The sequence below is a fragment of the Aspergillus flavus genome, chromosome 1 (assembly GCF_009017415.1).
Source record: "Aspergillus flavus chromosome 1, complete sequence".
NCBI classification, from domain to species: domain Eukaryota; kingdom Fungi; phylum Ascomycota; class Eurotiomycetes; order Eurotiales; family Aspergillaceae; genus Aspergillus; species Aspergillus flavus.
Window position 1 is genome coordinate 498,268 of NC_092406.1, and position 12,279 is coordinate 510,546.

General features: G+C 48.2%; 6 protein-coding genes across 6 annotated transcripts; 3 read left to right on the forward strand and 3 right to left on the reverse strand.

The window, feature by feature from the left end:
* Positions 1 to 13: 13 nt before the first annotated feature.
* Positions 14 to 953, reverse strand: F9C07_182 (putative proteasome component Pre3; the record flags this gene model as incomplete). The annotated part of the gene is made up of 5 exons (XM_041288995.1): positions 14 to 338; positions 394 to 669; positions 724 to 738; positions 807 to 852; positions 917 to 953. 5 exons carry the CDS (start codon positions 951 to 953, stop codon positions 14 to 16), a joined length of 699 nt encoding a protein of 232 aa, XP_041141663.1.
* A 519-nt stretch (positions 954 to 1,472) lies between these two features.
* Positions 1,473 to 2,605, forward strand: F9C07_183 (BEM46 family protein; the record flags this gene model as incomplete). The annotated part of the gene is made up of 3 exons (XM_071508418.1): positions 1,473 to 2,209; positions 2,264 to 2,389; positions 2,449 to 2,605. 3 exons carry the CDS (start codon positions 1,473 to 1,475, stop codon positions 2,603 to 2,605), a joined length of 1,020 nt encoding a protein of 339 aa, XP_071365435.1.
* A 927-nt stretch (positions 2,606 to 3,532) lies between these two features.
* On the reverse strand, positions 3,533 to 4,622 carry F9C07_184 (putative F1F0 ATP synthase assembly protein Atp11; the record flags this gene model as incomplete). Its single annotated transcript, XM_041288994.1, has 2 exons — positions 3,533 to 4,376; positions 4,444 to 4,622. The coding sequence occupies 2 exons, from the start codon at positions 4,620 to 4,622 to the stop codon at positions 3,533 to 3,535; spliced, it is 1,023 nt and encodes a 340-aa protein (XP_041141661.1).
* A 1,082-nt stretch (positions 4,623 to 5,704) lies between these two features.
* On the reverse strand, positions 5,705 to 7,547 carry F9C07_1007324 (uncharacterized protein). The gene is made up of 6 exons (XM_041288993.2): positions 7,241 to 7,547; positions 7,142 to 7,178; positions 7,009 to 7,085; positions 6,580 to 6,959; positions 6,453 to 6,520; positions 5,705 to 6,389 (listed from the first exon to the last, which is right to left on the reverse strand). The coding sequence occupies exons 1-6, from the start codon at positions 7,409 to 7,411 to the stop codon at positions 6,007 to 6,009; spliced, it is 1,116 nt and encodes a 371-aa protein (XP_041141660.2). The 5' UTR covers positions 7,412 to 7,547; the 3' UTR covers positions 5,705 to 6,006.
* On the forward strand, positions 7,548 to 9,737 carry F9C07_2248733 (O-methyltransferase-domain-containing protein; the record flags this gene model as incomplete). Its single annotated transcript, XM_071510049.1, has 5 exons — positions 7,548 to 8,265; positions 8,363 to 8,495; positions 8,678 to 8,801; positions 8,869 to 9,320; positions 9,424 to 9,737. The coding sequence occupies exons 1-5, from the start codon at positions 8,077 to 8,079 to the stop codon at positions 9,735 to 9,737; spliced, it is 1,212 nt and encodes a 403-aa protein (XP_071365436.1). The 5' UTR covers positions 7,548 to 8,076.
* A 996-nt stretch (positions 9,738 to 10,733) lies between these two features.
* Positions 10,734 to 11,714, forward strand: F9C07_187 (sulfhydryl oxidase). Its single transcript, XM_071508457.1, has 4 exons — positions 10,734 to 11,050; positions 11,116 to 11,244; positions 11,298 to 11,585; positions 11,651 to 11,714. The coding sequence occupies exons 1-4, from the start codon at positions 10,839 to 10,841 to the stop codon at positions 11,664 to 11,666; spliced, it is 645 nt and encodes a 214-aa protein (XP_071365437.1). The 5' UTR covers positions 10,734 to 10,838; the 3' UTR covers positions 11,667 to 11,714.
* The last annotated feature ends 565 nt before the right edge of the window (positions 11,715 to 12,279 follow it).

A 12,279-nucleotide genomic window follows, 5' to 3' on the forward strand; every position in this document is an offset into this window, starting at 1 on the left:
ACGATTATATCCATCAGTTGGTGAAACCTGGCCCGGTGTAGTCCGTGTCGGGTAGGTAGAGATGTCTTTGAGCTCCTTTAGCCGTCAATACTACCAGTCGAATCACACCTCCCGAGCTTCCGTCCCATTTGATAGCCTCTCGCAATGCTCCCCGAACAAAGTTAATGCCCTCCTCTTCTGTCATATTCTCTTTCCAGTTCGCATCACAGTAGCCGTAAATGTAGGTCGAACCAGATCCACCAATGGAATAAGGCTGCTTGTGTAGGGATCCGCCCAGCGGTATCGAATATACCTGACCGCCATGTCGGGGATCGTATCCGGCGATGATGATGCCAGCACTGCAGCCAGTCATGTTAGCGGTGATTCTTTGCTTCGAGCATAGAGAGCGCCTACCTCAGCATATCCTTGTTCTCATAGCACAGCTCCTGAAACAGCGACGCGGCAACCTGGGTGCTAGGGGCCTCATTGTTGGTAATCGAATACATGTTGAGGTGATAGGAGACAATGTCCGCCACGGCTTGCGTGTCTGCAGCAGATCCCGATCGACAGCACCAGATCGTATCATGAACCTGCGTCAATTTGTCCGTGACTCGATTGGCAATGTAAGCGCCCGTCGTTGTTCGGCTGTCGGCACCTAATATAACACCATCTTTGAAGTTGATAGCCATACTAATCCTGGTCAACACACAATCTTAAAGCGTGGGGCTGGCCCTTTGAACTTACATCGAGGTACCTAGGCTGTTTTGAAGGGAAACGTTAGCCAACATGTCAAAAAGACGGCATCATAGGTTAAGGTGACGCCATACTTGACCTCGCCGCTCTTCAGGTGGTTCATATCAACATGAATACCATCTGTAATGAATCATCAGTCACTGCACTGCTGCACAACTCTTATCTCGATGGGGAACTATCCGACCTTCACCAAGCATCCCCGAGGCGCCGTGACCGACCATATTGGCTGATGAAGAAAGTATAGTGGGACTTCGTGAAAACGTGGAACGTAGCTCGCGATGATGCACAACCAACGGCCGGTATACGTCGGTTGATAGGACGGTGAGCTAAGGGTGTATTGAAATCGTAAGGGCTGATGGAAGGAGGAGAGATGATGTGATAATAGAATGAATATCCAGAAGAGCTCTGACGGAGCTCAAGGCAGGCGAACGCGTTACGTTGGCAGCTGAAGCTGGTTCCGCCGGGCGGTGAGTAGGAGCAACAATTCCATTGGCCAGATGCTGCCTCCCCGCAAGCCTCCTGAACAACTTCCCCCAGCCATGAGTTCCGGCTCAAAGATACGCCATCGTTTACCGGCTCTAGAGCTATTGAAACCCGTTTCCAAAGCTCCTCCCTGAAAGCTTGGGCCCCGGTTATTTTCCTTACTATCTCCTTACCTCTTTTAGACTTTCGAACTACGTCGTGTCTCAGTTCTATCGAATACTCAAGACAGCACGTCCACATCTACCCGTACAACTATAATGTCCGAGTCTCCGCCGCCCCCACCGTCTTGGAGCATCACCAACATGGCCAACAGCGCCGCTCAGTACCTAAGGCTGCCGGTTTTGGCATCATCTGGTTTGGCAGTTGTTGCCAGTGGTCTTTTGTATTTCAAACAAAAGTTAGTACTATCCAATTCGTGTGCTCGTTTGGTAGTGTCGTATATCCATAAGGCGCATGAGTTAGAAGTTGACCACGTGTGCAGTGAGTTGATCTATCCTCGCAATGTTCCTACCGATGCGCGCACCTTTGTACCGAAGCCCCGACAGTTTGGGGTCAACAATTACGAAGAACTCCAGATTCCTACGCCGGATGGCGAATCATTACATGCCCTCTTCCTTCGTCCCTCTAAGAAAGGTCTTGCCGGTGATATTACTGTCTTGATGTTCCATGGAAATGCCGGGAATATTGGTCATCGGATTCCGATTGCAAGGGTCTTGCTTGATATACTAGGTTGCAATGTGCTTATGCTGGAGTATCGCGGCTACGGGCTCTCGACCGGCGTCCCGGACGAAGCAGGGCTAAAAATTGATGCCCAAACTGGACTCGACTATATCCGACAACGAGCAGAGACTAGCAATAACAAGGTTATAGTTTACGGGCAAAGTCTAGGAGGAGCGGTCGCGATCAATCTTGTGGCTGAGAACCAAGATAAGGGTGACATTGGAGGCCTAATCCTTGAAAATACTTTTTTGAGTATTCGCAAGCTGATTCCGACGTATGTTCGCTACCATCTACGTCACATCACTCACCTGCGCTAACTTGTATGTAGGGTTTTTCCTCCCGCCCGGTACCTTGCTCGCTTTTGTCACCAATATTGGACTAGTGAAGAGGTCCTACCCAAAATCACTAAAGTCCCCATTCTGTTCCTTAGCGGATTGAAGGACGAAATCGTCCCGTAGGTTTCCTCGTGATTAAGGCCTCCAGGAAACAGAACTGACACAAGACCGTGTATAGCCCATCAAATATGACTCAGCTCTTTGCTATTTGCCAATCGGAACGCAAAGTATGGCGCACTTTGCCGAACGGTGCCCACAATGACAGCGTTGCTGAACCAGGCTACTTCGAGCATATTCATTCCTTTATCAAGGAAGAAGTCATCGATCAGGACTGATAGATGCTCGCCTCCTGCATGGATGACCTACCGTCTTAGGCCAAGTTCGGTATGCGGGCTTTTGCTGTTGGCCTCTTCTACTCTACACAACCCCTTTTCCCCTTTACCGTCTTCTAATATCTCTTGAGCCTGTTACAAAAGAAGAGCCCTGGGGTCTTTTTCAACGATTCAAAGGTGACTGCAGGCAGTGCTGCCCTTGCTGCCGCGATAGATTAACGATTAATTCTTATTCCGCCAAACCCTTTCCTGGCTCGCCTATGCCAGGTCTTGTTCATATTTCAGCTCTTCTTCTATTCCGTTGTTTGGTGCGTGATGCCCTAGGCATTGACATGTTGTATTCATACAGGTTATGTTCGGCGAAACTTATGCGCTTACGATGTTTTCCTTTTGTGTTCTTTGCTTTGCTTTTGTTTTCGTTTCTTTTTCTTTGTCCCTGGATTTTATATGGACGTTATATCCTATCAGCTTTGACATTTGTAGGGCGGCTGGGTTGGAAGGTTGGCTATCTATCTCACAGCCATAAGACCCCGTTGATGGTCTCACGAACGCCCAACTTGCTAATTTTCGATATACAATATTTCTAGACCCTATTACCTGATTAATAAAATGACTATTTTATTGTGAAGTTAATTTGGCCTTCCGTGTCTTTCATTCTTCTTCATGCTTACCTTCAATTTTCCCGTTAAGCCGCCGCTCAAGAAACCACTATTGCTAAATCATATGTCGACACGTTTTCCAAAATTCTAAGATTCAAAAACAGCCTCACCCCTGGGCCAAAGCTCACAGAGTGTTGATGACTATAATGAGTATCATAACTGATGCCATCTATCGTACATAGTATTGCTGTATTCTAGGTCTATCCCAAAAACAGAACAATATAAAGATGTTAAAAGTAATACAACGCTAGAATCAAAATATAAACACAATCTACAACTTCTCCGCCTCCTCCAACAACGCTTCGAGCTTGAAGACATTGGTATCTCCCTTAGTGAACGAGCGCAGCAGCTCGCCCTTGCGTCCACTAGCCTGGCCACCGAAATCATAGAAGCGCTGAACACAGCTAACCAACCAGGTCGCGTCAGTCGAGGTAATACCCGAGTTTGGCATAATCTGACCATGCATGAGGACCAGACCCTTCTCATCGGCTAGATCAAGGTGGTGCGTGATAGTGGTATGGGGCTGGGCGTAGGAGCCATGCAACTGGTACGCGGCGAGCTGGGTGAAGATGACAGTGGAGGTGTGAGAGGTAGCCAAGGGTCCGGAGGTGACTGTCGGAGCGGCGGGATGGAATGCCCACTGCAGGAAATGGATTTCTGCGCCGGCACCGGCGGCTTCATCGCCCTGCTGCTCGGGTTGGTCGGCCTCGGGTTGCGTGCGGGGCAGGGGGAGGACGAATTGGGGGTTTTGGCGAGCGGCCGAGGCAATGCGCTGGTATGTTTCTACCGGGATGACGGCGCAGACGGAGTGTGGGTTGCTAGCATGGCGGAGACGCCAGATCGCCTCGATCTCCTTTGGTGGGAGGTCGAGGACTTTCTCGACGTCGATGAAGGAGCTGAGGGGCTTGATGCCTGTGGAGGATTTGCCGGAGGCTTCAGATGCGGCATTGGCTTGGGGGGAAGGTGGCGGGGGAGGAGGATGAGTTGCGGATGTTGATGGAGAGGGTGTAGGTTTGGAGGGTTCTGGGGTGACGATGGTGGACGCTTTGCGACGGAAGTCATCGATCTTCTCTTTGTAGGCGTCTTTCAGGGATTCGACGGATCCGTGTCCTTCTCTGTTATCGCATGTTAGCGACAGAATGAGATTGTAGATAGCGCTGAGTGATCCTGTGGAATACTGACTGTTGAGCTTTCTGATCCAGCTTGTTCCGGTATCTGTCCAACACCAGCTTTGGATCATGATGCGTGGCGAGGAACCGGACATCGTGCACCTGCGCCCATCGTCTTTGTTGGACCCGCAGGAAAGGTGTCCTAGTATTCCGGATCAAGGATTGAAAAGTAGAAGGCCTCAGAAACGCCATTTTCTAGTCTTTCAGTATATCTTGGGACCCGCGAGCGGAGGATGGAAAAGTTGCGGAAACCGTAACGGATTTAGTGACGGAGTATGCAAAAGTATCAAATCTTCAGTTCTTGGCATAGTTTTTATTCTCGCACGCAATACGTCAAAAATGGCCTGTTTCTAAATGCCTATAACTTCACCAATTTTTAATTTTTTAAGCTCTAATTAAAATTTTAATCCAAGTACTACCAAACGTATAGAAAGTCTGCGCTAGCAGCTACTTTTGTTGCTCACCTCTGTAGATTGTGGAGTACTTACAATTACTATTGCGCCTATTCAAGTCACACCTACCAAGCACGTAGTGTATATGTATAGCCTTTACACTGAATACCATTGGGCTGACCTCTACAGCATCGATACCGTGGTGGGAACACATTATCGGGAGGCCATACATACCCCATATTTCAGGCTTTCAGAGACGTATGATGTCCGTCCGGCGCATAGACTTCCCTGATATAGTGCACTAAAATTAGAAGTTATAGTATAATTCTATCACACATGGTATGTACGTCTAGACCCTAAGTTCCCCTAAGATATATATTGTTCAAAAGAGCTGTTATGCCCAAGCACTTCGCCGGCACATGGATTCTCTCAAACTACTCCTGCTCAAAATATACTATACTAATTCAAACTGCACTTGTAGTACAGAATTTTCAGGCGTCTTCTAGCCCTATACCCCTCGGGGTTGACTAGACCACCCAGGCTAGAACGTGTCCAGATCTGTCACTATGAGACTGAGAACAATGGAGAATGGCTAGAGCTCTGCACTGAAACTATATGCACAGGCCAATCCAAGACATTAACGGTTTAACTTCCATGAGCTGGAATTCAGCGGACAGCCGGGGCTGAGAAATCCAGGGAAATCGAACTCAATCGGAAGGTTCATCCTCGCTTAAGTATGACCGGACACTCCATACTCCACTACCGATCGTACGACCCCTGGACCCTAATTACCAGAGTGGGTCTTAAAGCCTTGGGAGTTGTTACGGCTAAAATTCCTGAATATCCTACCAGGATTGGAGGATAAATTATATTGTACCTAATTTATCTAAGAACTAGTTAAATGAACGAACTGGGTTTAACTTTTTCACATGCATTATATTTTACTCGGTAATCCAATAAAGAAAGAAGGTGTGTTTGCTGTTAGAATATGCTGCACTTGATTAAAATCAAACGCCGACTGCTCCGTAACGTCCATGGTTTTGTCATCGACTCATCGTCATCTACAACACCTCTAGCTCAGCTTCAACCATCCAGGAGCTAGGGTAAGAATAACGAAGCTAGATATTCATGTAGGGATGGGACAACAATATATAATAAATTTTGATAGAAACATAATTTGAATTCTATCCTCTAGGTCGAATCATTACCCATGAATATCGCGGCTCCTGTCGGGTCCCGTTCAGGCTCTGTAGCGATATGCTGTCGCCCTTCACCAGTCCTTGGCCATGTATAGATACCAATGGGCTCTCGTGCAAGGGATTTACGTCGAGGGGCCACTTGTCCGTCTCCCCGGTGACGTTCTCCCCAAGTCTCGAGAAGCCATCACCTATTTTCGCCTTGACATTGCTAGCGGTGTACCGGTGACCTCGAGTCTTGGAGGAGTGTTTGCTCACTAGTTTGCGTGGTAGAATCCGAACAATTAACGGCCAGATAGAAGGGAGACAAGCCGAAATGATAATGATGCCTGCCTCCAGTACGGTCCAGATACCTAGATTGACTGATGCCCCTGTCCAATAATATTAGCGACGACCGAAGAATGGCAACTGAGTGAATATGCTTGAAAACTTACAAGTCGGGTCAGTGAGAGCATTCTCCTGGAAGAAGATAGTCATGCGCAAAATGCTTGCGACGGTCCCCCTGCAGGAAAACTCGTGAGTCGACGACACCGGTGGCATTGATACCCAAAAAGTACTTACAATCCTCCAAGTAGGAAGACACCTGTCAGTGCGAGTTTCTGCGTCATTCGTGTATGTAGCTTCCAGACAAACGGCAAGGGCATGACCAAGATCAAGACATCTGTCAGGATGTTCGGAGGCGAGACGTAGCGATAGAACGCCTGTTGATCAAAGCACGATCCACCTTCGATGGTCTTATCCCATGCATACTGTACAGGGGAACATTGGAATATCGCGGCGAAAAAGACGCCGATCCCGTGGCCTAGGACAATAAAACCAGCCGCATAGGCTATCATGCGGAACTTCGGTGTGCTGAAGATGCGGATATAAAAGAGAAGGATCGAAATCTTCGCCGGGGTCACCGTAAAAGGGAAGTCGAGAATTTGGTTTGCAACGAGTCCCTGGAATCTGGTTAACGGTCGCCTTGACGAGGCTCTTAGATAATGCCACCTTTTGAAGATTAACGAGTTTCTCGGGGGTCTGCATAACGTATTCGAGATGGTAGCCCAGCCCGCCAATCTTTAGCACTTTTCATAAGTCAGAGCGCGTTCTTGAGATTCGGAGTGACGATCGCTATACGTACAGACTATATATAACGCTGATTGTCCTAGACTGGCAATCTATATGAAGGAAGACTAGTTAGTAACGTTAGACAGGGTGTCGTGTGCATAGGGAGAGCAACCAAAGAGGGTATAATCAGGTAGTCATCGACTGCGCAGGCGACTCTCTGTAAATAGCGGGCATAGAACCGGGCAGCGACCACCAGTATTTGGACGACCCCAATGGCAATAGATACTCCCATGAGCGAGTCACCACAGTAAGCGACGTCCTTATTGCCCGATGACTCGCTCATTGTTGCCGTAAAGACCAATTGGTGCCCCTAAACCTGTTCGAACAATGAAGCATGGCCCAGGTATCCAGCAACGCAGGTAAATGGGCCCTGCTCATGGTGGGATTCCCATAATTTTAAAGCAGGAACTCACAAGGTTACCTAATCTTCAATTTCACTACATTAATTGTTCAGGGCCAAGACTCGAACTGGCGCTCTGGCCACGGATCGCGATAGCGCCCAAGTGGGACCGACGATGGCATCGCACGTTAATCTAATGGGTTCCGGAGCTCCACATGGTCGTCGCGTGGGAAATTGGAACAGTAATCAACGTGCATCCTTCCTTGAAAGACCCAGCCCCCCGACTAAGACATTTCAGCCGGGGGAAATTCCGGCCACGGACGCATGCTCGCTTATCTGGGCCTTGGTCGGCGCATATTGTTCCCAGCAAAGAAATAAGTTCGCTCTTGCCTGGAAACGTATGTCCTCCGCGTGCATATCTCCACTGTTTTCTCGTTGGTGGGTCACCGTGGCATTCGGACTTTAAGTCTCAAAAGTCCAATGTCTCCCTCAGCCATGTCACGTATCTTTGTATCCCAAACCATCGTAGTTGGTCGTGGAAATTTTTGAGTCATCGCTCCTGTTCTCTTGAACACCCTAGGTTCCATACGGGAAGTTGATATTCTATAATGGCTTCCGATCAGAACAAGTCAAATAGTCCTTCTCTCGAAGAACAGATCGTGTCTCTCACACAGACGGTGCAATCGAACAGAGAGTCTCTTGACGATGCTACCCGATTTAGGACTCTCAAAGCAGCACGAGGCCTCCTGGACGCTCTGGAGTCTCCACCAGAGACTGCGATGCGAGATGTGGTCTTAGTATGTGACAACAACACCCATTGAGAAGCACCTTGCCCAACCAGCATCATGTCTGCCCTAATAGTTAGCCCGCTAACCCGCCGATGGCGTATAATAGAACCCCGTTTTACTCACGGCCATTCGCATGGGTGTCCAGCTTGGTGTATTCCAGATGATCCGCGACCACCAAGGGGAGGGAGCAACTACTGAGCAGATCGCGAGCCAGTCAGGGGCAAGTCTTATCGTTGTCGGTGGGTTTATCTACTTTCCTCCCATACTGATGACTGCAATATAGGGTTGCAGTTCCCATTCTCGCAATACCGATCCTCAACCTGCCCCCATGTTTGATCGGGGACTTCGGATACAACTTGATCTACTATTTTAGTGATTTCATCGGGGGCTTTCCATTTACTGACGACATGTGTGTACGCAGATCAGATCCTGAGGTTGCTAACCGCCGCGGGATATGTGTCAGAGGCAGGGGTCCAAACCTACAAGCCTTCCCCTCTCACCATGGCGATGGCAGATGGGACGCTTGAGGCGATGACTAGAGCATGGTATGCAACTTCCTCGCCGACGCATCAAGTGTGTCAAAGTAGAAGTCACCCATTCTGACGAACTTAGTTTCGATATTGGAAACTACTGCAGCACCTATGCCCCAGAGTACTTCCGTCAGAATAACAATCAGTTCCCGACATCCGCAGAAGATACTCCCTTCCAGCTAGCAAAGAAGACTCCCCTCAGTTACTTCGAATGGCTGGGAGAGAACCCGTCCCTGGCTAAGGACTTCCAGCAATGGATGACACTCAAGCAGCAAGCAACCCCAAACTGGGTGGACTGGTTCGATGTTCGAGGAAACCTCCTCCATGGCTTTCGCAACCGGCCAGATGATGTCTTGCTTGTGGATGTGGGTGGCGGCGAAGGTCACTACCTCCACGCATTCAATGACAAATACCCTGATGCCCCGGGTCGTCGCATTTTGCAAGATTTACCGCAAGTGATTTCCACCATTAACAAAACCCCAAAGGATACTGAGTTGATGGCGCATGATTTCTTTACCGTTCAACCGGTGAAAGGTACGAAAATATGTTTTCCCCTGGTTGGCTTGGCAGGAGATTTTGCTTTTCTCTTCCTATATTCCATTTGCTATGACCCTACATATACTGACCAATCCATCAGGCGCTCGAGCATATTATATGCATTGGATCCTTCATGACTGGCGAGATGAGCAAGCTCACAGTATCCTCAGCCATATTGTTGATGCCATGGAGCCAGGGTATTCTAAATTAATCATCAACGACCAGATCATCCCTGATCGGGATTGCGACTTCGCCACCGCTTGTATCAGCATCATGATGATGCTCCAGGTAGGTGCTTTCGAACGCACCGAGAAGCAATGGCGTGCTCTTCTTACATCCGTCGGCTTGAAGGATGTCTCCTTCTACCAACCACCGGGCAATGGGGAGGGCATCATTGTTGCCACCAAGGCGTGATCTGTCATTGCATCGTTTTCCTTAATTGATATTTATATATAGACAGCGTGATCTTAGTGGAAACATTACGACACAATATAACCGGAAACGTGAGCAATGGGACGAGACTCTTCCTGTTATTGATGCCACCGGCGATAGTATTCATGACCACCCGGAATGTAGTCCTTGTACATCGCTGCCAAACGACAATAGTACTCAAGCTTTACCTGGCGTGCTGGTATGAAGTATGAAAGTGTTGAATGAGCCACCTCCCATCGTCTCACGTGAAGTGAGAACCTCAATATACAACCGTAAATCATAGCCACGGAGCCAGTACCACTGGCTGTTTTGCCAAATGTCGTCTTGTAGGAGAAAGAGTCCATTGGCATAGAATAATTGTGGAGATTGGTCGACCATATCCATCATAGAAGTTGCTAGGATCTATCTACAATTGGACTGTATATGACTGCCCAATCAATACCAAGGTACTCAGAAAGCTCAGTCCCAGTTTCACAAGCATTGTGCAGGGCCTTCTTCAAGTCTCGGTTTTATTGTGTTTCAGATCACATACCAACCATTGTCACTGGTGGAAACATTGCATCTAGTGTGGTGATGGCTGTTTATCAGTATTAGTGTGGCGTTGAAGATACGCCATCAAGTAGATCTCCACATTCCTACTGGTTGCTTGGCATACATAATCCATGTGCTCAATGCAACTTCTATCGGCATGGTTCTGAATATCCACATTATAGCACAGTTCTTAACTGGGAACAAATCTTGTACAATAATTGGAATAGAGATTGATTTCTGCATTGGATGCTCCCATGACTAAGCAAGCACAAGTGAGACAATGTGTGTTATCTACACGTGGACTGATCTTCGGAACAAAGGATAACCTCATGCAGGGACGTCGGAGTAAAACCACGATTCTCTCGCTAGCTTTGCTCCGTCACAGTCTCTCCTTTTCTTTTACTTTTACTTCTGCTAATTTAGCTCCGACCACTGAAACCCAGGCCAATCCTGACTCGAGAAATCTTGTCTCGACCCTTGTTGAAATTCCAATCCATTGACCTACCCCTCGACTGACGGTTGCTACCTCACATCAAGTCCCTCGTTTTCAACATGGCGAACCGCCATATTACCAGGCGAATACTGCTTGGCGCTGCAGTCTCGATCTTCCTTCTCTTTGTCTTCTTCGTCCGACCTCAAGGCCCACCAAGCCCCGCGATCCGAGCACCCGGTCACCTGGAGAAAGCGTCTCATTCAACATTGACAAAGGATGATATGGTCAAAGGCGAGGTGGTGATGCCGAAGCTGGGCAACGAGACGGCTAAGTACGTTACATACACTTATTGGTTCGGGGGGTTCTGAATTTATACTGATTGTATGGGAATGTTAGGGCGGAATTAGGGCGCGCTACGTGGAAGTATTTCCATACTATGCTGGCACGGTATCCAGAAGATCCGACGGAGGAGCAACAAGAAACTTTGCGCTCCTTCATTTATTTATTTGCGCGATTATATCCATGGTATATACCTTCCGCGTGAGAGTGCATATCCGATGACACTGACCGTAAATCAGTGGCGAATGCGCCTCGCATTTTCAGGGTCACTTGAAGAAGTATCCTCCGCAGGTATCATCACGCAATGCCGCGTCAGGATGGGGCTGTTTTATTCACAATGAGGTCAACACTATGCTCAAGAAGCCTATTTTCGACTGCAATAAGATCGGCGACTTTTACGACTGTGGCTGCGCCAAGGACGAAGACACCGAAGACGAGAACGAGGAGCTCAAGAGTAGAAGCCATGTTGACTCCAAAGAAAGCGACGACATTGCTACTAGTCAGCGCTTTGAGGTATCCAAGGAACCGTGGGTTTTCCCCCTTGCTTCGCCCCACATCTCGCTATCACGATAGAGACTGACAACAGATCCAGAACTACGCGGGGTTGAATTTTACTCGGTATTTCTCGAGCTCTTAGTCTCGAGACTAAGTCGCAAACATTATATTGAAAATTAATTCGTTCATGCTTCACCCACGCGGGTTCGTTGGGAGTATACTGGAGTCAGATAATGCACAGTACATATATACCGTCCGGATTGTTGATTGACACACAAAGATGCACTCTTGTACCCTGCTGAGGAGTGCTCAGGCGTCACTTGTTGACAAGAAGATGTTTGATTGTAGAAGAACCTTCTACATCACTGCGTAACATTCCAGCGATCAGACGCACCGTTCAATTGTTGGTCAGCCGAGCCAGTCACAGGTAGCACTTCAATGCAGTCATGCGCGCAAGTGCAGCTCTAGTGTAGCCTTCAACCGGATGAGCCACTATTCTTGCCGAAAGCTTCTTTTGTGCTCATGTTACTGCACTATTTTCCGCTTGTGAGAACATGGATCTATCTTCTCAATAGCCTCGACAGTACTAGGTACTACAGCACAGTTCGACGCCTGGAATGGTCAAAGTGCGGGGTCCTGCCGAATACGAGATCATGAAACTATCCCCAGGAAAATCGAAACATTAGCTTCCGGGAGTGATCATAGGCATAATCTGTATTCTTGACC

What these genes read in the sequence shown, in the direction of transcription:
- F9C07_1007324 (XM_041288993.2), bottom strand. Translation starts at nt 7,411, where the DNA reads ATGAGCGAGTCATCGGGCAATAAGGACGTCGCTTACTGTGGTGACTCG. An exon ending in ATCAGCGTTATATATAGTCT is followed by an intron (nt 7,086 to 7,141) that starts GTACGTATAGCG and finishes ACTTATGAAAAG; the next exon opens with TGCTAAAGATTGGCGGGCTG. An exon ending in AACTCGTTAATCTTCAAAAG is followed by an intron (nt 6,960 to 7,008) that starts GTGGCATTATCT and finishes ACCAGATTCCAG; the next exon opens with GGACTCGTTGCAAACCAAAT.
- F9C07_187 (XM_071508457.1), top strand. Translation starts at nt 10,839, where the DNA reads ATGGCGAACCGCCATATTACCAGGCGAATACTGCTTGGCGCTGCAGTC. An exon ending in CTGGGCAACGAGACGGCTAA is followed by an intron (nt 11,051 to 11,115) that starts GTACGTTACATA and finishes TGGGAATGTTAG; the next exon opens with GGCGGAATTAGGGCGCGCTA. An exon ending in TTTGCGCGATTATATCCATG is followed by an intron (nt 11,245 to 11,297) that starts GTATATACCTTC and finishes ACCGTAAATCAG; the next exon opens with TGGCGAATGCGCCTCGCATT.